Raw genomic sequence first — 24196 nt, 5'->3', positions numbered from 1 at the left:
CCCACTCGCCCCAATTTCCCCACGTGGCATCAAACCTTCAACGCCCGACATGGGGTGGGGGGGGGGGCCACTATCAGGGTAGCTATCGGCCACCTACAGGAGCCCAACGGCCCTAATTTGCATCAGACAACTGATATATTTGGACCGTTGGTTGATCCATGTCACTAGTGACCCTCAAAACACAAGAATTGTCTCGCTTGCGCCGATTGACAAGAGTTAGCTTCGCCAACAACATCTTTGTTGGGACCATCCCATCATGGTTCAGGTGCTTATCTAAACTTCAAAGGATGAGACTGAATGGTAATCAGTTTTCTGGTTCGATACCTACTACTATCTTCAACTCACTTCAAGGAATTGATCTTAGCAATAACTGACTATCAGTGTCTCTGTGTGTGTGTGTGTGTGTCTATATATATATATATATATATATAGGTACCTATTCATCTATACGCTATATATTTAGGAATATTTTGTTGATCGAGCCTTAGGTTTAAACATGTTTTTGAATCTATAACTATGAGAAACATAAGATTTATTTTAGGGATATGCTTTCTTTAGGCTTTTATTTATTTATTTTTTTTTTAATTTTTTTTTGCCAAAATGGTCCTAAGATTGTTATATATTTCTCATTTTGTTCTCTCACAATGAGAATCAATAGAAGTGTTCCTTGAATTTGTCCACTACAAATCATTTTGGTTATTCCGTGAAAATTCTGTTGATATTCTAGTTAAATTGTCGCGTATATGGCCATATGGTCACCTTTTCAACGATATTTTGGTTAAATCAACCCTTACCCTTAATGAGGATATTGACAGATTTTTCACAGAATGACCAAAATAATTTACGGTAGACAAATTCAGGAACCTTTACCATGAATTTTCATTGTTAGAGACCAAAATAAGAAGTTAATCTCAGAGATCATTACGGCTAAAAAAACCTTTTCTTTATTTGTCTTACTTATTATGCCATGTGGTAGCATACCGAGAGAAATTGGAAACTTAACAATGCTCAAGGCGATATCCCTTGACAACAACAAATTCATAGGTATATGACTCCACTTTGTTGTTGTAAAAGACATTGATTGGCCCCTTTCTTGAAACAGTGGTTTAAATAAATTTAGGAATCTCGACTCATGAATTTAATATGTATGTGTTGAATTTTAGAAATTTCAAAGGAGATGGGATTTTTAGATCAGTTGGAGGACTTGTATGTGCAGTTCAATGCCCTGAAGGGGCCTCTTCCTATGGCTGTCTTCAACATATCTACTTTGACCACTCTAACTGTATACCAAAAAAGCTTGATTGGAAGTATTCCAGACAATATATGTCAGCACCTTCCAAATATTCAGGTGTTGCATTTGGGTAGCAACCAGTTTTCTGGGCCACTTCCTTCCAAATTAGGGCAATGCAAAGGGCTTGGTATATTGTTGTTGGGGGAGAACAATTTCACTGGAACCATATCCAAAAATATTGGCAACTTGACCCAGGTGACAGCGTTATATCTTGGCTCCAACAATTTGACAGGTAAATTTTTTTTTTTTGTCACATTTTATATTTGTTGTTCCCACAATGATTTATCATTATTTAATAAATCATCATTTCTAACCAGAAATTTTTAGTTTAGCATACTTCATATTAGTGATACTTCTCTTCTCAATGTTGAATGAGATTCCAAGATTGAACTCTCCTTATAGCTCATAAAAAGAACCACTAATGCATGTATCCTCATATTATAAACCATATGCATATATCTTCATCTCCTCTACAATTACTAAAAACCATATACATATACATAAAGACATGCATTTATACATCAATTTTGTTTCAAACATAAGTCTTCTCAATTCGGCAGGTACAATACCAAATGAGATTGGCAATCTTAAAAATTTAGAGACTTTGACACTTGGGGTTAATAATCTCAATGGCCTCGTCCCATCCACAATCTTCAACATATCCATGATAAGAGAAATAGGGCTTTCTTTTGGTCAGCTCTCAGGTAGCCTCCCAGCAAACATAGGCATTGGGGTTCCAAACCTAAAATTCCTTTATGCAGCATCAAACAACTTCAGCGGAGGTATCCCCAACTTCTCCAATGCTTCTAAGCTCATCAAGTTAGACATGAAGAGAAACTCGCTTACGGGGTTTATTCCGAGCACACTTTGTCCCTTAAGAAACCTTCAGTGGCTTAGCTTAAACCATAATAATTTGACGATTGATACTTCTACTCCAGAAGCAAGCATTCTCTCTTGTTTGGCTAGCCTAAGAAATTTGACAACATTATACTTGGGTAATAATCCATTAAATGACACGCTTCCGGTATCTCTTGGGAAATATTTCTCTCCATCCCTTCAGTACCTTGATCTAAGCAGTTGCAACTTAAGGGGAAGCATTCACATGGATATTGGAAACTTGAGCAGCTTGATAGCATTAGCCTTGGATAAGAATCAATTGAGTGGAACAATTCCAACTTCATTAGAAAGGCTACGGAATCTCCAAGTTTTATATTTGAACAATAACAGATTGCAAGGATTCATCCCATCTGAACTTTGTCAACTAGAGAACCTAGCTTATGCAGTATTGGACGGTAATCAACTCTCTGGTCCTATACCTTCCTGCTTGGATACTCTGGCCGTCGCTCTAAGAAGTCTATCGTTGGTGTCGAATTTGTTAACTCCCACAATACTATCTACCTTGTGGGGACTTGCTGATATATTGTACCTGAACTTGTCATTCAACTCTCTAATTGGATCACTCTCAGAGGACGTTGGAAAACTGAGAGTTGTCGTTGACATGGATTTATCAGACAACCATTTCTCAGGTAGTCTACCAAGCAGCATTGGGGGTCTTACAAATTTAGTTAATCTCTCCTTGCAAAACAATAATTTTGAAGGCCCTATTCCTAGTTCATGTGGCAACTTACTTAGCCTAGAACTTTTAGATTTATCAAACAACAATCTGTCTGAAATGATTCCAAAGTCATTGCAAGCACTTGTACACCTCAAGTATCTAAATTTGTCTTCCAATAAACTCCAAGGAGAAATTCCAATGGGCGGGCCTTTCCAAAACTTCTCAGCTCAATCATTTGCTTCGAATGGTTTACTTTGTGGCGTACCCCGACTGAAAGTTCCAACATGCAAAAAAGGTACAGAACAACCGCATTCAAGGAAAGCTGGAGCACCCATCCTGAAATATATTATTCCAGGGGTCTTATCAGCACTGCTCATCGTGGCCGCTGTTTCGATGTTGATATTACGCAGGAAAAGGAATGTGGAAGTTGGAAGGGAGATGGTCTTGTCACCTCAATTTCATTGGAGAAGAGTTTCACACCTGCAACTTGTAAGGGCGACAAATGGATTTAACGAAAACAACTTACTTGGCAACGGGGTTTTGGCTCCGTATATAAAGGAACACTTTCGGATGGGATGGATGTTGCTGTAAAGGTTTTCAATTTACAGATAGAAGGGGCTTTCAAGAGTTTTGATAGTGAATGTGAAGTGATAAGCAATATTCGTCACCGGAATCTTATCAAAATCATCAGTAGATGCAGTCAAATTGATTTCAAAGCCCTGGTACTCCAGTACATGCCTAATGGGAGCCTTGAGAAGTGGTTGTATTCTCAAAACTCTCCTTTGAATATCCTTCAAAGGTTGAACATAATGATGGATGTCGCATTGGCATTGGAATACCTTCACCATGGTTATCCGACACCTGTTGTGCATTGCGACATGAAGCCAAGCAATATACTGCTAGATGAAGATATGGTAGCACATGTTGCTGATTTTGGCATTGCGAAACTCTTGGGTGAAGGAGATTCTTTCACACAAACCATGACCCTAGCGACGATTGGGTATATGGCTCCAGGTGATTATTAGTTTATTTTTCAGTCTATATTTTTAAGAAGGTTAACTTGTAGATTTCTTTTCTTCATATATGATAAGTTTACGTGTTACATGCAGAGTATGGCATGGATGGAATTGTTTCCACGAAAGGGGATGTGTACAGTTTTGGTATTGTACTTATGGAAACGTTCACAAAAAGGAAGCCAACAAATGAGATGTTTGCTGGGGGAAATGAATTTAAAGCAATGGATTTCAAATTCATTATTTCAAGATGTAATTGTTGAAGTTGTGGATGGCAGCTTACTTCAAACGGGGGAAGATCGTGATTTTTCGAGCAAGGGGGATTGTTTATCATCCATTCTGAGATTAGCTCTAGGTTGTTCTGCCGAATTTCGGGTTTAATCCAGATGCTGTAGCCACACTCAATAAAATCAAGATTAAGTTTTTGAAGGCCAATGGAGGAAAGTAGAGTCAAGAACTTGGAGAAAGTTGAGGAGGTGGATAAATTCCTTCACCAGCCTCAACCCTAACTTGGTTGCCAAGGAAACTCACCTCCCACCGGAGCGGAACTTTCACCTTTTATCTGGCTGATGAAAGTGTGGCCGCAGCGCTGGATTAGTTGTAAAGTTTCTCTTTTTCCGATTTATATGCATAGAATGATACCAGACGGATTTTGCAAACATTAACCAGATGAATAATGACTTTCAAAAAATTACACCAAGAAAGGATGAACAAAACTGAACTAATTATACATATTGGATTAAACCCGAATAATCCGAGTCAAAATATAAATATTAAAATTATAGGGCAGCAGAAGCACTGTTGTCATTTCCCTGCATTTCAGAGAACATGTATGAGCATTGTCTGGCTTTGCTTCCACTGTGCTCCTAACTGATCTAATCCCTATGGGAAAAGATGTTTTTCCTCTAACCATCTTTTCGGGTAATGGACTACTAACGGTGCCACTTCAAGATGGAGGGAAGAATCGGTTGAGGTTGAAAGGGAGAGTGTAAAACTCCTCGTTGCGGCTGTCCCCTTTGAATTGCCGAAATTTGACCCACCATGGCATTCCTCTGTCTCTTGCACTGTCCTTGTACTCAAGTGTGTTATCCAGGAAAACAGCAACAAACAAGGCCACAGTCGGAGATGAGGAGAAGATGGTATTCAGAAAATCGTTGAACTGCACATCAAAGAAACAGAAAGTCAGTGACAATGATGATCCCCTTAAATAGGTATAACTTAAGTTTACCTATTTTTCGTTGTATAAGAAAAAGACTCTGAGGTTTAAAGAAGGGTAACTCACCCATCCTGCATTGGTATGAGCAGGACCGTGAAAAGCCTTCAAAGTGTATCCTCTGAAGTACTCAGGAACAGACAAACCCAAGAATAACGCTACACCAACAATAAAGAGGTTCCTCATCGAGTTCATGTTTGTGAATTGCAAAAAGGATAACCCCACCGAAGCTGAGAGCACATAATTGATTGGCAATTGGATGCAGATAAACGATTGAGATAAATTGCTCAATAAAATCTAAAAATAAATGTGAAAGTGAAATTGGATCCTTACCGACAAGACCAAACAATACACAATATGCAGCAGCAAATATGGTGAAGAAATCTAAAAATAAATGTGAAAGTGAAATTGGATACTTACCGACAAGACCAAACAATACACAATATGCAGCAGCAAATATGGTGAAGGGTATTGATGCAAACAGAGCTCCAAATTTACCTGCAAGAGCAATGATTTGAGTTAAAAAGTGGAAGACGAATTGGAAGTGTGATACTAGGCAACAAAAAATCATATGTTTGTCCAGGACTAACCTAACATGGAGAAGAATATCATAAAACCCGCTGAGACTTGAATGACCCTACGGCTTCCAACACGAGTGCTCCCAAGAAGCCCCACATTTTCTCTGTAATGTTTCCGAAAAAAATTAGTTCAGTTCCATCAAGTGGATATCCGAGAGCAAGAAGCGTCACTACTTACATAGAGACTGTTGAGCCAGTCAACGTTCCAAAAAGTCCATTAAGTAGGATTCCTATCCCCTGCCAGCCAATTCCACGGCTAAGAACATGAGCTGGAGGTATTGTGGCACTTGCTAGACGCGATGCAGCCTTGTATGCTCCAGTTGACTGTAAAAGTAAGCATTAGTTTACGTTGACTTATATCATCTATTCTTGAGTGGCATCCAAGTCTGTCTGGGTTATACCTCGATCAATGAAACAAGAACAGCTGCCATCATTCCAAAAGCATGACCAGCATCAAAGGTTGGGGCACCCCATTGAAGAGGATAAGGTACTTTTATCCTGTTTAGGAGGAGAAATTGTAAATATTCAAAAATTGAATGTGCCCTAATGACAGTATCACATTTCCATGCACTACAAATTGAACGATAAAGGTGAAACAAAGACGCTTTTAAATGTTAAGCTACTCTGGTACCGTGATTTTGAGTACTTTCAAGTGCACTTTACAGAAACCTTTGGGTGGGGTGAATATATCTTAACCATTTCTTTTGCAAGTTAATGCAGACTGTGCAACCAATTAAAAGCTAGTTTTGGTACCAACCATGGAGCAGAAGAAATGAGGTTGGCCCTGTCAGTTCGGCAATTGACTTGGGTTATGTCTGGGCGGTGTTTGTATGCACCACTGGCGGTCAAGAGGTGTGCATATGCCCATATCACTGTGATTGATATAAGAAGAGCAAATCGTTCTAAAACTGGTAGCTGTCTTGCATGGAAGTTCTTTAGGTACTGTTTACACCAACAGGACAAACACAGCACAATTAAGAAGATTGTATGAATTTCAACAAGTACACCATAATGGTTTTATACAAAGCTACTTTCTTAACATCTGCCCTTTCCTTTCTCCGTAAGCACTAAACAGAGCATATCATATGTTATTACACAAGGAACATTAGTAATACCTGAGAGAAAGCTACGAAAAGGATAAGCATGGGAATGCCAATTTCTACACACTTTCCAACCTGAAAGGTATTAAGTGAAGTCAGGGAACTGGAATAAGTGAGACGGAAAGAGAATTGCTTTCATCTTTCAAAACTTGAGAAAATTAATAATTGAGAATAATGGCAATGGTAGTTTTCACTATACCACGGGGAAGCCTCTATCAAACAGGCCAAAACCCACCAAGGAAATAACCGGAACCATTCCAAGCGGGCTGAAGAACCTATACGGAGTAATGTAGATTCCCTCATTAAATATGAAATAAAGAAGATTATTGAAACTTGCTTGTTGATATGGAGATCAAATTTGTACCTGGAACAGATGGCCCAAATTTGACTATATCCCAGAACAATTTGTATGCTTGAAGCTACTATCAGAGCACCTTGGACTGCTTTCATGGTGTCAAGGAATCTCTAGAGATACATGAAATGTCATTAGCTTTTGTATCCAAAGTTTCATAAACAGCCAAATTAGTAGCAAGGTAGCAGTTTGAGAAACTTCCTCTACAATATGATCATGAAGGAATGCAAACTAAGTAATTGGCAGCTAAATACAACTACATGAAATTCATAAATAAATCATGTATACAGAAGCGCACGCTCGCAGTCACAATTCTTCAAATCTAAAAGACTAAAACATTTATTCGTGCATTCGTGCAGGGGAAAGAATGGACTCGGTTGGTTTCTATCAAGTGTCAACGAAAGAACTCAGAGCAGTTTCTATCAGTTATCAACGAAATAACACACATTTCTAGTTGCACAAAACCAAATCAAATGCACAAGTGAGCTAATAATTGAACTTACCGCATGACTGTCCTCAATCTTCATCAACCGTGAATCATGAATTATGGATATTATCGGGACCATGAAAGCGTAAGACCCTCCAATTACGGTTGGCAATCGGGTTCCAAACAATGTTTGTAGAAGGGTGTTGATTCCTTGAATAAAAAGTAGAGTCTGCACTACTCTCACTTTGTCACCCTGATCAATTTAAAATACACAAACCTTAAAAATAAAAATAAAATAAAATCTTGACCACTTTTGCTATGTGAGTAAAATAAGGAGCACATTCATCATCCATATCAATCCATATATATGCCACAAATAAAAATAAAAATAAAAATCAATCTTGACCAGTTTTGCTATGTGAAATTACACTATTATTTCTTAAGAAATTAGCAAGATTTAAAAATATTGAAAATCTACTTGAATTTAATCAAACAAGAGGGGGGTTTCATTTAAAAGTGGGACTCGATGTATTCTTTGTCACCTCACAGTTTAACACTAACTCGTGCCACTGCCAACATTATAAAATAGTGTCAAAAACATAAGGTGACAGAGAGTCCACGAAGAGCCTCACTTTTGAGAGAGTCGCCTTAGCATTTCTCTTCAAACAAAGGCCACAAAAATAAGAATTCAATGAAGATGGTATGTAAAATCAACTCACATCATCACCACCCATCAAAGGAACAAGGAATGATGGGATCATCACAGCAGTTCCTAGAGCCAAAATGTAGTGCTGGAACCCCAAAGCAATTGCTTCCCCTGTTTTCAGAAACAAAAAATGAGAACCAAAATTGGGAAAGCAAAAAAACCCAACCTAAAAAAATTGGAGATTTGGGTTTGAGAAATGATGAAAAATAAACATACCCCAAGAGGGATTTGAGTCAATGCAGTACTCTAAGCCTTGGAGTTGGTCCATTGCTGGATGGCTTATCTCTTCTGGTTTAGGAGCTGCCATGGCTTCTGCCCAATTCAAAACCCTTAATTTCCTTCTAAAACCAAAAGGACTTTTACCAAATGTATCAAAGAACACCGATTTGGGAGAAAATCCTCTCTTGGTTTTGCTCAATGAATGCAAAAATGGAATTTACTTGTACCAATTCAGACAGAGAGAGAAAGAGAGAGATTAAAGTCAATGACAATGGAGGCAGAGGAGGACGAGAGAGAGAGAGAGAGAGAGAGAGAGGATAGAGGCAGGGAGGAGAGAGAGAGAGAGAGTTTAATGCTGAGGAGAGAGATTTGGAAAGCAGTGACAGAGAGGAGAAAAAATGTGCACTTGGCGCCCACTGTTGAGTTTGCTGTGGCCTTTTGGGTTTATATCTCTCTCTCTCTGCTTTTGGTAGGTTTTAAACAAAGGTTTCCGTTAAATTTATCATATTCCGAAATTGCCCTTTAAGGAACTTCCAAACTGGATGTTACCGTTGCCTGCCACACTGTTCCCAAAACATTTTTACAACCTAATTTTATTAATTATTCTGAATTCTAATTACCTAAAAAGGTAGAACAATAAATTAGTGTTCAAATTGTTTGTTGTTTTAATAAATGAAATTTCTTAATCCTATCTTTGCAAATCTAATTTTTATCCTTAAAAGGAGAAAAAGCGTAGATAAGCTTAGGAGTTATTCTTACATATTTTAATAAAAAAAATAACTATGAATAACATACTAATGCAAAACTAATAACTTTTCCTTTTGAGTTCATATTTGGACTTTTAGAATTTTAATAAAGAAAAAGAAATCACAGTATGAATTTTTGAGTTGGGTCAGTACTTTGGACTTTTACAACTTTTAGAATGAAAGAAAAAACCACGGTATGACCTTTTGAGCTCAGTTAGTCGCCTATACACGATGTTTGACTCTTAATAGTAAATGTATCATGTATGTTGGAGCCTCATTGCATCAATCGTTAGGAGTTGTCAATTTGTGCATGTACGACTACCCTTAGTATTGTCTAGTTAATTTGAATATTTTCTTATCAATGTTGTCAATTTTATTTTTTAGCTAGGTTATTACATATTTCCCTCACACTCATTCCGTGTATACATGGTGTATAATGTGTGATGCTTAAAGTAAGTGTAAAACACATGACTCATCGCACTATCTCAAGCAAATAGTTATAGACAAAGTTCTATGTGTGGGATTGCATATTCTTAGAATCAATGTATTGTTGAAATTGCATGGATGTGATTTGTCAATATATAATAAATATGGATTGAGATTAGCGTCAAATTTTTGTGTCCTAAGCCTGCGAAATGAGAGATCATAACCATTTAATTTCAATCTTACGACCCTCATTAGCTCATCCTATTAGCACACTTCACAACAACCCAAAAACTTGAACGACCCATATCTCTTTCTCTCTCTTTTGAACAATTTTCAAACTCTAGACACAGAAATCCGAACTGGATCTCATTCCCATAATTATGCGTATCTATGTAGGGTCTATGTGAAACTCATGTGACACCTATGTGGACCTTCATAAAATAAATGATCGCACCAATATATGAAAATAAAACTTTAACTTTAATTTGCAATTTTATGGTCCCATATACATAATCTTATGGTTAACACTGCCAAAAACATATTATATGTTACATAAACAACAATCCAAAACGCTAACAAATTAAAATTTTAACCATTTAACCTTGTATATATCTCATTGTGCTATATTTATCATTACGTGTGTGATGAGTACGCGATGAAAAATATAAAAACAACACTTATACCTCCCCAATTAATTATGTTTTCAAACAAGTAGAATCTAATTAAATAAGAAACCATAGTTGATATAATTATTCCAAATAATAGGGGAAATAAATGTTTAAACGAAAATTCTTGTTGACTGTAAACAAATCCTAAAGCCCTTTTGTTTTGTTTATTTATCGTGTTAAAGAAGTAGTACGACAAAGTATTTGTACGTGAAGATGCAGTCGGCTAATTTCTTATGTTAAAGAAAGAAGTAATCTGACTAGACCTCAACGTGCGAAGACACTTTTCCAAATCTCCAACGTCAATATTTCACCGAGTAGGATTCTTTCTTCTTTTATTACCATCTTCTTTCATTCATTCATCTCATATTTTTCCTTTTGTCTTATTTTTTATATAAAAAATTCAAAACAAGATATAGACGTAACGTAATCGCAACCGTTTAAATAAAAAGAGATGAAAGATAAGAAAAACTAAGAAGGAAGATAATCATACTTCATACTTCACTACGCTAAGAAAGAAAGACAAGCAGCTTGGAAATGGGAGTCCCAACTGATCAATCTGTCATCTCTTTCGTGTTAATAATGCACTCTGTGCATGTGTATGTACGTAATACATATCCTGTACCTACAGTTCGAGTTTTCCCTTTTCTCTGCTGTATATACAGCAAAGGGTTACATCTATCATCTCCTTTGTATTTACCACCTTCTACTGACCTCCCCAGACCCAAAACCCTACCACCATTAATCAACTTTCAGAAAGAAAAGGACCCTATAGAATACATATAGAAATATAAGCCATACGTTCAAGGTTCACCTCCTCACGTGTGAAGTGCGTCACCGTCAAGTGAGACAATTTACTCTAATATTATGAAAAAGTTTGAGATTTCATCCAAAAACACATTAGAAATCTTAAATAACGTTTAATAATCATAAGGTTCCTTAACTTTTTGATGTGTGACATTCTTCGCTTCTGATAATGTTACTAGGATAGTTATCCATACACGGACATTGGTGACTAGATCTTGCAATGTATGGACTGATGACAATTACCAGCTGCATGCGTAAACGATTGTCGTTAGCAATAGAATGCATTAGGGGCGTCTCTAAGATTTTGAGGGTCCTGTGCGAAATTTATAAAAGCTCCCCTCCTTAAGATAGTCTTAACAAATGTAGGACAATGTATTGACGCTAAAAGACAATCACTTAAATCAAAACAAAGTTTAGCACTCACTGATTGCAAGTTTAAAAATACCATTAATAATAAGTAAAAAGAGCTACAAATATAACGTTCACTAAACAATCACAAGCAGTTCAATCTTAAACAACCAAACAAGAAAACAAACTTCAAAAACTCTAACTTTAAAGTTTCACTTGAATATGTAACATTATTACATAATAATATTGAAAAAAATACCGTCTTTTATGGTGTATTATTGGCACTTAAAATTTCTTATTGTATTCTAAATTTTTATATTTAGAAAGGAAAAATATTACGCTTATAAAGAGTGTAAGATAAGATTTTAAAGTGCTAACAAAATCAATTTTTGAATATAGAACATTATTTCATAACAAATGTAATTTTAAATATAATATTATTACATATAAATATTATGTGACAAATTTTGAAAGCCTTTTCAAATTTGGAACCCTATGCAACTGCATCTTTCGCATCTCCTCAGAGCACATCTGGCATGCATGCGTGCAAGCACCGCACGTGGTTTTCTACTTTTCTTGTCAGTTGTCAATGATATAAATACCTCACGGTTTGGGGTGAAGATTGCAGAACATATTGTCTTTGCGCGGAGTGTAATTTGCATAGACATACCCAGCAGCAAGGCATATGCAAAGTTAAAGCCATTTTTTCCAAAAGTAAAAAGGAGAACAAAAGCTGTATGTTTAATCACCACTTCCGAGGAATTATCTAAAGGATATATATATGTCCTTGGTCATGGACTCATCTGTATATATGTTATCTAGGAAACATGAATCTAGAGAATATGCTAAAACATGAATCATGTAAATATTTTTATAAAATGAACTTTAACGAAAAAATTTCGGTACTGTTCAATTTAACGTAAAATTATATTTTTACATTAAAAAGTCAATCATGATACTATTCACTTTACCTTTATTTTGTCCTTATCATTAAAACTCAAAATTTTCAAATTATTTTCATTAGTTTTCATTTTTATTAAATATAAAGCCTAGAATCTACCCCAAGCCCATCCTAGATCCTACTATCATTGTCGCGTATCTCTTTATTTGTGTTTGCGTTTGCGCAACATAGCTTAAATAGCTTTGACGCCAGGAAATGTATATCCATTCAAGTGGTATAATCACCTCAAAGCCTACTTTAATCTACTCACCACAAAGCTCACTTTAATCTACTTTCTTTTTTGAGATACTGATCGCTCAAATATTCATGCATGGATAGTTGAGGTTCATAATCTGATGACGTAACCATATGTATTATTAAAGCATGTAAAGGAAGCCTACATACATAATGATAAGTAAATCGCAAGAGAAGAATGATTATCCTGGTCAAAGCAAACAAAAGCATCCTTTGTACAAGGAGAGTCAAGGTCGAGCACGGTTTAAGAACAAATTAAGAACGAGTGGAGGCATGGATGATTTTGTCGAAAGGGTCCACAGGTTACTTTTGACGATGGCCTAGTCTCTCAGTCGTCGAGGAAAACCAACCAATGGAACTACAACTTTTACAAGGAAAAAGAGAACGACTGTAGAATAATGGGAGTAGGATGCCAGTTAAATGACAACCATGTCAAATCAGTTGTCAACCACAAAAGTAATGGGTCTGTGTGAAAGGAGAAAGTTTCTTGTAACCCAGGCGTAGTGTGAAAGAGATGAGATGAGGTAGGGTTGTCCTCACTGACTTGTTTGCTTTGCATTATCTTTGCACATAAGGGACTACTTTCGGCTAGAACATGGAATGTACATCTAGAGGTGATGTGTACATCCAAGAAAAGACGATACAAATGGATCGCTTTACTAATAACCAATCCTTCCTTAAATCTTTGTTAAAGTGACTATTATCGGTTACTTTATTTATTCATATCTTACTTCGTTAACTGATAACTCTACTATGGACCTCTTACGGTCCATTCCCTAACAATTTAGAGATAATACACACAACGGAAACTTGCACAATTTAGAGATAATACACACAGCTAAGACTTGCAACTCAAGTGGTTAAGATTATTTACTTTTGCATGCAACCAAAACTCTAAATATTGGTACCAAAAAACACAATTTGTTAAGTGACTAGTAATGTATATTAGCCTAAAAATTTGTGATTTAATTATCTTGATAAAAGACGGGGAGTCAAAAAGGGTAGGGCCCCAAAAAGGGACCGAAAACTGGACATCATTAACTTTTGTACGCAAATATTGTAGGATTCTTGGAGACAAGGTCCTAAGGACACCCTTAATCGGTGGAAATTAACCGTAATACACTCCAACAACTACAATTTTATAGCCACTGCATCATGTCGACTCGATTCTTTCCTCTGTAGTTGGATTCTATCCAAGGAAAATTCGACTTGAGCTCCCTCGAATTGTGTGCTATCAAGTGGATTATCATTCCGAACATGCACATGTAAAATCGATAGCAAAAGTTACAAGGCCTGTTGCAGTGCATCTAGGCGTAAATAGTGCTGCCTGGAGTCGTTTTCTCCTCTTGAAATTTTGAAATCTGTTGTATATGATGGCTGTACTTCTCTCCATGACTTTACCTCTGCTAGGAAGAAATATAAGAAACGGCTCAAGATCGTCGGTCTAACTTCCTTTCACTTGATCGTTTCTCCTCCACCTCTCTTCGTCTCTGCTGCCTGCCAAATTAGAGCGAAGTGGTCATTTTGTGAGAAGTCGGAAAGGATTGGCAACACAAGAACACAAGTAAATTTAAAATGGACGGAAAAAAGAAACAAAAACTTATCATGATGGTCACTAAGAATAGGAAAGGAATTTACGATGGATGAGTAAAATAAGACCAAAAGTTGTTAACAAAACATACGCAAAAGCCATGTATCCAGCACCAGCACTGGCAGAAGATAAGAGTGTTGCGTGAGTCCCCACAGTAGACATAGAATCCTGCAGTCCTGAGGGAAGAGGATTTTTTCGATCACCATCGACCTGAAAGAAGTAACGTCATTTAAAACAGTTGATCAATCAATTGATATCTCTCACAATTTATAGGGAAGTAATAGTTCATATCCATAGATTGAAACCTTATCCCATTTTGACTTCTTGTTCTGTCTACCCTCCCGAGGGATAACATCAGCTGCAGGCGGTAAGGAGTTCAACCCAGTAGCAGCCATGGTTGAAACACCTGCAGAATGACACGGTATAAGAGAACTTACGAGAATAAAATGAAAGAGAAAGATAGGATTTAACTACTAAGCCGATGGGCCAAGGCCTTGGCTCAGGTGATAAAGTTGTGTGGAATTGCACATGCCTAATCAATCTTTACTACCCAAGTTTAAAATTAAAATTTGCTTCAAACCTGGATAAGGTATGTTAATTTTAGGTGCAACACCGGCTATTCCAGGCTGTGTTCCTCCAGAAACATATTCAACCTTTTGACTCTTCTTCCTATCTTGCTCTTTCCTTTCCATTTCATGCCTCATATCAGCCTCTGCTTACCAAAACATACAAAACATAAGCAGAAGAAAGACTAACAGGGTTGGAAAACAAAATTCTGTACAGAAAAACATGACAGTGTCCTCTTCATTACAGTCCATGAATTTCGTATTTGTGATAGCAGCAGATTATCCAATTATTTTTAGAATACATAAGTCCTACTAAAATTTCTTGAATACCACCCTCTACATACGAAATAGTCTATCAGAGAAAATTTCAAAAAGCATCACTAACCATAATAGTTAACTTGACAATGCACTTACGTGAAATACGAAATATTATATACAATGTTACAAGTTAAACAGCGCACTGATGCATGACAGGAAATACACAGAAAGAGAGTTGAAAGAATTGTGAGTAACCTATTTCATCACAGTAGTCACTTTTGTCATATCCATGAGGGTCAAATACATCTTTACTGAAGCAAGACCCTATCTGATCAATATCTTGATACCTCACTGCATGCACCAGAAAGTTTGGATTCCTATAGTCCTTCTTATTACGTACTTCTGCATTGAAGCTTTTCCCAGCTCTCTTGTATTCAAGAAACTTATTTATCCTCCTCTGCAGTAAGAAGAAACTCAAAAGTTAAACAAATACACAACATGAAATGACTTGTCAAGTGAAGAAAAGGCACACAGGCATCATCTTTACAAAGTGAAAACCACAAATTATTGGATTTGGATGCTTGCAAAGGACAAAGCCTCAAAAGAGTTCCGAGATTCAAATACAAACGTTGTGTAACCATAGAACAATAAGCTCAACATATACGACTTAAGAAGTTATATTAGATCAGGCTTTATCAATTGATCCTGAAAATATCAAGAACAAGAGGCTATCTCCAAGATGAACAGTTCTACACTCTATAACCCCATAGGAACCTAATTGGAAATCAGAATCTAAAAGGAACTTACTTGCAGTTCCTCTGAACACTTTGCTTTTAACGGTGGCGGGATAAACTTATCCAACGGACCAATATCTTTCTGCTCTTCTGCAACAGCCTCAGCAGCATGTCTACCCTCAGATTCAAGTACAGTATCGTTCATTGTGTCAGAGTTTGACGGTTCAGATAATTGTGGAGTGCGAACTGTTCCTGGAGATGTCGTATCATGGAAATCACCAGGAACACGACCAATCCCTTCTATTCCACCCTCCTGCAATCAAGCATCACCCAAAACAACATACTAATAAGGTCAGCAATGATAACAAACTCCCAAACACCCTAATTATGTATGAATAAACACGGAGCATTGTTCAATATCCAATATCAAGGAAAAGATCTACATTTGGCAGGGCAAAACCTAACATGATTACTGCTTTTCGAATACTCAAACTCAAAGTATCATCCTTTGCAATTGAAAACATGAACTGCGCACTCTCAATCGAACTGGAACAAGAATCCGACTCTAACATTAAAAAATCAATCAAGTTCAGAAGAACATGATAATACCCAAATCATTTTTCATTCAGTTTCTCAGAAATAAAGAAACTTCCACCAAAAAAAAAAAAAAGAGAAAAAAAGAATACCTCAGGCTCAGGAGACATAGTAACTTCATCATGCCCGTAGTCCACAATCGTAAGCGCCCCTCTTCTTCTTCTATTCAAACCATCCGAAGCCACCTCATTATCCCCGGCATTCGGCGGTGCGCTATCATCGTTCCCAGACTCACCACCCACCGTTCCATCCACATCCGCCATTGCAGCATCTCCCGAGCCTCTCAGCTCACCGTAATCGTCGAATTCTCTCCGTTCTCGTCGCTCATCATCTCCTTCTTCTTCTTTGTTGTTGTGCTGCTCAACGTCCTCCATGTCTTCATCTTCTTCTTCGTCGTTGTAATTGGAAAGCAGGAGAGCTATGGCATCGGATTGCTTCTTCCTCGATGCCATGGGGTTTGGGGAGCAGAGATAAATTAGGGATTTAGGGTTTCTGGGTTTGCGCTAACTAATTAACTAACTTTTTGAAGTTGGCAAAGCAAATGATTTGGCGGAAGGAAAAAACCCAAATTGCAGTGGAGCCTGTTGGTTCAATTTCACTTGGGCCTTAATGACATTATTGGGCCTTATCTCATTATCAAAGCCCACAAGAATTAGGGCTGGGAAAGGTGGGGTACATAAGGAAAAGAAAGTGAAGGAAGCGAAGGTTTTTGGTCGATTTTTCTTTGGTTTAGTGACACTCAATCATTACCTTGATGGATTAAATTCAAATGTCACCAGAGGAAGTCACGGATCGCAATAAAAAAGAAGACATGGAGTGGAATCAACTGGTCACCCTAGTCGAGTTTACACATGATATTTCATATATTGATATTTGGATTTAGAAGGTGGAATTTAACCCCCTTTCTTTTATTTTAACTTCATTTGTGTTTATGAACACATGGGAAGTCGAGAATTTGAATTATTCGAATAATCATACTTTAGTAAAAGCAAGGACGTCAATGATTGTGCAAATTATTGAAGTTGAATTTAAGTACAAATGACACCAAAGTTCAGCTCTCAACATAGTTTGCAAGCAAAGAATAAACCAAATACCACAAGACAATGTGTATGGTTGAGTGGAGCATGCATGAGGAGAAGAGTTGACATCCAATGATCCAAAGGTAAGAATGCGACCCAAACTTCACAAATACTCTTCAAATTTGTGTCGTCTAAAATTAATCCATGCGAGATTGTGATGTCTACATGAAGTAGACTTGGCCTGTGGTTGCATGTGAGAACGTTGTTCTTGCCGTATCGTTGAGGCAACGATGATGTGATGTATGTGACAACGAAATTAACGTTTCAAACATTTGGTTACTTGGACTCTACCAAGTATATAGCAAGTGTTCGTTGATCGAGTGTCGTTAGACCAATTATTATGATGAGTCTAGGCAAAGAGATAACTTGTGTCACAATACTCTTATCATAGTGACGTTTTGTATTAATGATGAAAAGATATTTAAAAATAAAAAAACGAACACATATTCTTGTATTATTGACACGGAACGTCATTATAACAGTGTACTCTTATCAAACAAGCGTTCATTATGAAGACACCAAAAAGGGCACGGAATTCTTGATGAGCTTTCTCTTTCTCTCCATCGTTGTCTTGCTTTAGAAAACACAATTTATCTTTCGCTTTTGTGTATTTCGTTCTAACTTGTGCTGGCTATGGTCACGCCTTGCATGCACCCACAAGCTTTCCCAGTCTTCCAAGTTGCAACTGACATTAGGGATGACGGTCAGACATGCATGATTTTAATCATGACTGATAAGTAATGGACGAGCACCTCAGCTTTTTACTTTTCTACTTTTACCTGCACTGCTATGACTGGAGAGAGATCCACCCCGGTATTGGAGTTCCAAGGACATGACTTCAAACTAATCAAGCTGGACAATGACGACTTATTATCCTGTACACCATTTCTGACTCAGAAATATCTCCACTTTTGCTTTAACCATGACATGCAATATTAACTATCGCATGGATTTTCAATTGAACTGTGTTAGCGATAATCGTTAATATACATGTCTGTTTGTTAACTGCTAATAAGGCATGAGATTAACATCTATCAACGAGTAGGAGTTGTTAACTATTGTTAAATTACGAGACTCACTTTCATTAATGGATGACAATAGCTCACACATGCAATGTATGGACCATTTCAATTAGCGTTTCCATATGATAACAGGATACCTCAAAAAGGAGCACACGGGTTTGATTCTGCAGACATAAATAGCCAAAAACGTTGAACATCGTCGTGTGAAAATCATTGAACAATACCAAACATGTACAGATTAAACATACAGCCAATTGGCATCGGCCAAACATCCCTCCACTAGAAAATTCTCCTGCAAAACCAAACACGTAATTGTCATATTTCATGCATAGGAAGAGGTATCTGATCTGCCCATCCGACTATAAAGTACGTCTCATTAATCTTCTTTAATTTATCTTTTTTCTTTTGAAAATTTAAAATAATAAATCACCAGAAAGATGAACGAATAAAGCAGAGTCGCAGGTAGAAACAAAAAGAAAGGGGGAAAAGGAGGTGGTGGTGATGAGAATCCTTCACAAGAGACAAGCAATAAGTGGGATTCTCTGCTCACCTAAACTTCAACATCTCCCCCCACCATCTCTCCCATTCTCCATACTTTTATGGGCTCAAACTTTTTTTATTTTATTTTTTTCTTTTGATTTTTGCATTCACATCACTATCTTCTAAAAGAAAGATTATACAATTCTTAAATTTGAGACAACAAAACGTGGTCCCATTCATTCACTCTTGATTTGGAAGTAGGAAAAAGAATTTATATTAGCACCATGTATTCCTTATTTATAAGAGGAATTTTCGATACTCTTCTCTCTTTCTGCACACCATATTTATTTAAACTTATAATTGAATAAATCAACGCATAAAAGCAAACAGTAATAAGCGGAATGAGAAATTGAACGTGCATAAGTCATTTTTTTTATAAGCACTGAAGCGAACATGTACATCCAGAATAGTGCAAAACGACATGAGAAATAACATCCGCACTCTTTTTCTCTTTTAGCACACTTATGTTTATTTCTTTCTTTATTCTTCTTCAGTTGACAATAAAGGCTAAAAATAAACATGAATGTGCAGCAGAGTTTTGCACCGCGGATATTCTAAAAGAAAAACGAAAAATGAAAAATGATTTCGATTTTCATTTCTAATTTTCTAATTGCACGCAGTTTCACGGGGCGTGAAATGAAGTGAAGTCAGCCAAAGCCCACAGTGGCAGTGGGACTGGGATGTATGTCTTTGAGCAAACCCAGGACTTGTTGCATGCTGGGCCTTTTCCCAGGTGACTCCGCCGTACACAAGTACCCCACTCGCAGGCTCTCCACCATCTCCCTCTCCAACTGCCCACTTTCTCTCAACTTCTCGTCCACCGCGTCCAAACCACGTCCTTCCCTCACCATCCTCCTCACCCACACCACCGTCTCCGCCGTCCCCATCCTCCCCGTCAACAGCTCCATCAACACCACCCCAAAACAATACACATCCGTCTCTGCACCGCTGCCTTCACCTCCGCCGCCAATTTCCCGCCGACTCCCGATACTTCTCAAACCAAAATCGGCTATTCTCGGCTCGAAGTCCGGACCCAATAATATGTTGAAAGTTACGAGGTGACCGTGGACTACGGGGCTCGACCCCGCCTGGTGGAGGTACGCCAGTCCACGGGCTATTCCAACCGCAATGCGGTGGCGCGTGAGCCACCCTTTCTTTTCCGGCGAGTAGGCTCCATTAACAAAGCTTTGCTCCCACGTGTCACTAGTCCAGTCCTCCACGTTGGGCTCCCCGGTGGGCAGCTCGTGCAACCATCTATGCAAGTCCCCGTTCGCCATGAACTCGTACAATACCAACTTCTCTCTCCCTGTAGAGAAAAATATATAGGGTTTAATGACATGTTTAGTTAGTTTCAAATATGATTAAGTGAAATGTGTACTTACTTATGATCTAATAAACCGGATTAGGAAAATGAGGAAGAAAAAGAATGACATGAACTTAGCCCCTAAACGTCAATGTATGAGATGCACCGTTGTTTAAACCTCTAAATTGAGCAACATACAATTTAATTGTTCAATATTTAAATTGGGCGACATACAATTTACTTGTTCAATATTTTAATGCATTTTATATACCGGTACATTGTTAAATTTCGCGAGGACAAACAAATTTTCAGTAAACACGTGAAAATTTATGAACAAAATCATACCAATAGCATGTGTGCTAAATTAGATTGTACGTGACGACGGTGACAAAACAGTCTCTCGTACGTACGGACCCTTGTCATTTACGACATTGCAATTAAAACCCGTGTGTCGCATTTATGTCGTTTGGTGAGATAACCAATGACCGACCGGCTGGTGCCGGCGGGCGAGAGAGGAGAGATTTTTTTTAGTCCGATCGTTATACATAATACTCCACAACATGTCATTATATAAATAATATGATATATGTGCTAAAATGTTAATAATTTAAAAAATAAAATTTTTTATCACTCTTGTTAAAACACATGGTATACCATTTGGTTTTCGTCCCAACTAAAAATTTATCGTGAGAGAGTGAGTGTGTGAAATGCGCAGTACCTGCAATGCAGTAACCGGAGAGAGGCAGCAGGTTGGGATGTTTCAATCTCGAAAGATTTTCAAACATTTGCACCGCGTCATCGTAATCGACGTCCCTGGCGTTCTCCAGCACCTTTATAGCCACGTGGAGGTCGCCGGGAAGCACGGCGGTGTAGACGGGCCCACACCTTCCCTCGGCGAGCTGGGAGTCCTTGCCAAAGTGCGACGTTGCAGCGATCAAGTCCTTAAACGTCAAGTTCAGCAACGGCTTCTCGAACATCACCACCGGAGCCGACGTCGGATCCTTGACGTCCGCGACCCACGACGTCCCCGACTCGGTCTCGAAAGAGAACGGTCCCGATTTCTCGATCTTGAACGGGACTAACTGAACCGGTTTGGAAATAGCCCATTTGTGCTTTTTGGCAAAGTACTTTTTCCTGCATATGCAAGCTACGCACGTGCTTATGGACAGAAGGATTACAAGTGCGGATGCGCAGGATAAGCTCAGAACAAGAATCTTATGGGATTTTTGCGACTTGGGTTCTTTGTGGGGGGATTCTTGGGTCATGGGTTTTTGTTTTTGGAGGGTTTTGTGAGGTGGGTTTGCATTGGAAGTGTGAAAGCTTGGGGCTTTGGTTTTGGAACTGTCGAAAGGAGTGAGGTTTTTTCCGGCGTGGATAAAAGCGCTTTTCCCGAATTTCTGGTACTCTTCCGGTCCGACCCGGCCGGTGAGATTATTGAGCGAAATGTTCAGGAATTTCAGGCCCTTTAGCGGAGGGAAATCCGAAGGGAAAGAACCGTTGATTTTGTTGTCCGAAATGTCCAAATACTTCAATCCGTGCAAAACAGAGATGGGTTTTAGACTCCCAGAAATTCTGCAGCTGGAGATGTCGAGGTGCTGCAAATTGTTGAGGTTGGAGAAAGCAGACGGCTGCAGAGTGCCCAAATCGTTGTGGGAAAGGTCGAGAAATGTAAGGTTCGGGAACCCAGACAGCTGACCCAAGTTGGTGTACCGGTTATACGAGAGATTGAGCTCCTGGACCGAAGAAACTGAGCCGTTTCCGGATGTGTGTTCGAGCCCGAAGCTCCCTCCGAGCCGGTTCTTGGAGAGATTGACTCGGACCAGGTTCGGGAGGGACCAGAACCAGCCCGGGACGGAGCCCTTGAGATTGTTGGAAGAGAGATCGAGGGCCTGCAGATTCGACAAGTTTCTGAGGTACTTCCATGAGATTATTCCGGTTAGGTTTCTGGAGGGGAGGTTGATTTGAGTGATGGTTGGGTTGGAGCAGTTGGGTCGCTTCGAATTTTGGAGCCAGGAGAGGTTGAAACCGGAGACTGATTTGAATGCCTTGAAGATTTGGGCTTGGTCTGTGCTGTTGCAGGTGGATTCTGCTTCTGCTGCTGCAATCAGCACCAGAAGAAGTGAATATCTAAGCAGGATTCTCATTTGTTCCCCTGCAAAACTGGGCTTTAATTTTCGAATTCCATGAGAGAAGGAGAGAGAGAGAGAGAGAAACAGAAAGAGGGTGAGAGAATATAATGAATAAATGAAATGGTGTAATGGAGGAAACTGGGGGCCTAGTAAATGTTAAGGGGAGTTAGTATAGTGTGGTGATTGACCAAAAGCTAAACTAACAAGTAAAGATGGAAATGTCCATTTAGAGAGCACGAGAAAAAATAGGACCACTATGCTATTCGGAAGAAGTCTTCTACAGAGAAAAAGCCTGTTACAAGGACAAGTTTTCGAAACAAAGCGTTCTTGATGTAATGAATGTGAGAGAAAACACCTTAAGGGCTCATTTAGGATTATATTATGAGAAAACACCTTTTTTTTCCTCAAAAAAAAATAAAATAAATTAGATCGAATGACCATGGTTACAATTAGTATCAATACAATCAAACATGATAGCTCTACTTGCCAAAGACGGCAAATACTTATCCCAAATACATAGGTTTGTAATTTTAAAGTATACACTAGTGACAAAATCGGCCACAAAATTTACTTCGTTAAATACATACTCCTAAGAGATTGAATCAAACGAATTTGCCAGCCACTCGATGTTTTTAATAATATTCTTCAGCCCCCAAGGTGTTGTGCTAATCCTGGTTATAGCATCAATGACCAACTTTGAATCTCCCTCGACATCCACATTTGTATAGCCTTTCATTTTTACAGTCCACAAAGCATCTCTTAAGGCTAAAGCTTCATCAACAGAAATTGTATTGACCCCAACACTTATGCTTATAAGTGATTTTACTATAAGTTTTTAATTTAAATATGTTGAATTCATGTGCTTTTTGAAAGAAAAAAAAACTTGAAAGTTCTTAAGAAGTATTTGACAAGTGTTTCTCCAAATATCACTTATATGACCAAAAATATTTTTTAATTTTTTTTTTTTGTCAAAAACAGTTAGAACTCTATTTCGAAAAGCTTCTCCTATACATAAATACTTACAAAAAAAATATTAAAGAGACCATATTTATTTGTATGACCTTTTTATACCACCGTTTTAGAGCTTATCGTCAAATATAAATGTGATCTCTTTAGCATTATTCGTTTACTAGCATTGTCAGATATCCATTTTGATTAATCTCAAATCACAGCTAAAAGGTGTTTAAGTATGAGGGGGAAATCTAACGCGGTGAGCAACTGTAACAGTTGAAGAAAAACTGATGGATAATGGAAGTCGTTTGGATTTGGTTGGTTGACTGACGACTTCGAGAGTCTGACTTGAAATATCGCCGGTCACTGATGCGGTGATTGCGAAGTTTCTTTCATTTGCACGGTTTAATTCCAAAACGACAGAGGTTTTCATATGAACTTGCTCTTTTGCCTCTTTTTTTTTCTTATTTTAATGGCAATATTCGGTCATCTGTTGTATTGGTTGGATTCGTTTATCCTCAGCCAAATATGAGCTTATGGTCATTGGTGCTTTTAAATCAATTAGCAGGGGAGGGGAGGGGACTCTTTGGTCGAGATAAAAAGACTTGGCCACCTGGGAACCCAAAGCTCTCAGAAATTAAATAATTTCGGGTTTTCTGTTACTACCAGCTTGGTTATTACGATGTTTCTAAGCTATAAATATCGTATATTAAGTACGAACATTTGTAAATGACCAACAAAATAGTACAGCAATCTTTCAAAGTACTGCTGCTTCACTCCGCGTCAAC

The 24196-nt window shown here is 38.1% G+C and overlaps 3 protein-coding genes and 1 pseudogene across 5 annotated transcripts; 1 reads left to right on the top strand and 3 right to left on the bottom strand.

Annotated features, from left to right (window-relative positions):
- The first annotated feature begins 1101 nt into the window (after positions 1-1101).
- On the top strand, positions 1102-4518 carry LOC137725159 (uncharacterized; annotated as a pseudogene). The gene is made up of 3 exons (XR_015962285.1): positions 1102-1523; positions 1852-3860; positions 3956-4518. The product of XR_015962285.1 is annotated as an uncharacterized LOC137725159 (transcript).
- LOC137726187 (nucleobase-ascorbate transporter 2) lies at positions 4510-8903 on the bottom strand. 2 transcript variants are annotated; one of them, XM_088693817.1, is made up of 13 exons: positions 8452-8903; positions 8249-8346; positions 7606-7782; positions 7115-7215; positions 6950-7025; positions 6766-6825; positions 6408-6592; positions 6052-6148; positions 5829-5974; positions 5663-5754; positions 5493-5570; positions 5142-5302; positions 4510-5018 (listed from the first exon to the last, which is right to left on the bottom strand). In XM_088693817.1, exons 1-13 carry the CDS (start codon positions 8540-8542, stop codon positions 4806-4808), a joined length of 1575 nt encoding a protein of 524 aa, XP_088549943.1. In that variant the 5' UTR covers positions 8543-8903; the 3' UTR covers positions 4510-4805. The 2 variants fall into 2 exon arrangements, with proteins under 2 accessions (XP_088549943.1, XP_088549944.1); XM_088693818.1 differs by having other exon boundaries at positions 5142-5230.
- A 4740-nt stretch (positions 8904-13643) lies between these two features.
- LOC137726369 (uncharacterized) lies at positions 13644-17499 on the bottom strand. The gene is made up of 7 exons (XM_068465289.2): positions 16477-17499; positions 15864-16103; positions 15312-15513; positions 14813-14944; positions 14538-14638; positions 14324-14442; positions 13644-14138 (listed from the first exon to the last, which is right to left on the bottom strand). Exons 1-7 carry the CDS (start codon positions 16834-16836, stop codon positions 14072-14074), a joined length of 1221 nt encoding a protein of 406 aa, XP_068321390.2. The 5' UTR covers positions 16837-17499; the 3' UTR covers positions 13644-14071.
- A 1882-nt stretch (positions 17500-19381) lies between these two features.
- Positions 19382-22781, bottom strand: LOC137726381 (calmodulin-binding receptor kinase CaMRLK). Its single transcript, XM_068465302.2, has 2 exons — positions 21047-22781; positions 19382-20331 (listed from the first exon to the last, which is right to left on the bottom strand). The coding sequence occupies exons 1-2, from the start codon at positions 22470-22472 to the stop codon at positions 19673-19675; spliced, it is 2085 nt and encodes a 694-aa protein (XP_068321403.2). The 5' UTR covers positions 22473-22781; the 3' UTR covers positions 19382-19672.
- Positions 22782-24196: the final 1415 nt, after the last annotated feature.

This window comes from Pyrus communis, chromosome 5 (assembly GCF_041283825.1).
Source record: "Pyrus communis isolate YQ-2024b chromosome 5, ASM4128382v1, whole genome shotgun sequence".
Classification (NCBI taxonomy): domain Eukaryota; kingdom Viridiplantae; phylum Streptophyta; class Magnoliopsida; order Rosales; family Rosaceae; genus Pyrus; species Pyrus communis.
This window is presented reverse-complemented; position numbering and strand designations above follow the sequence as displayed.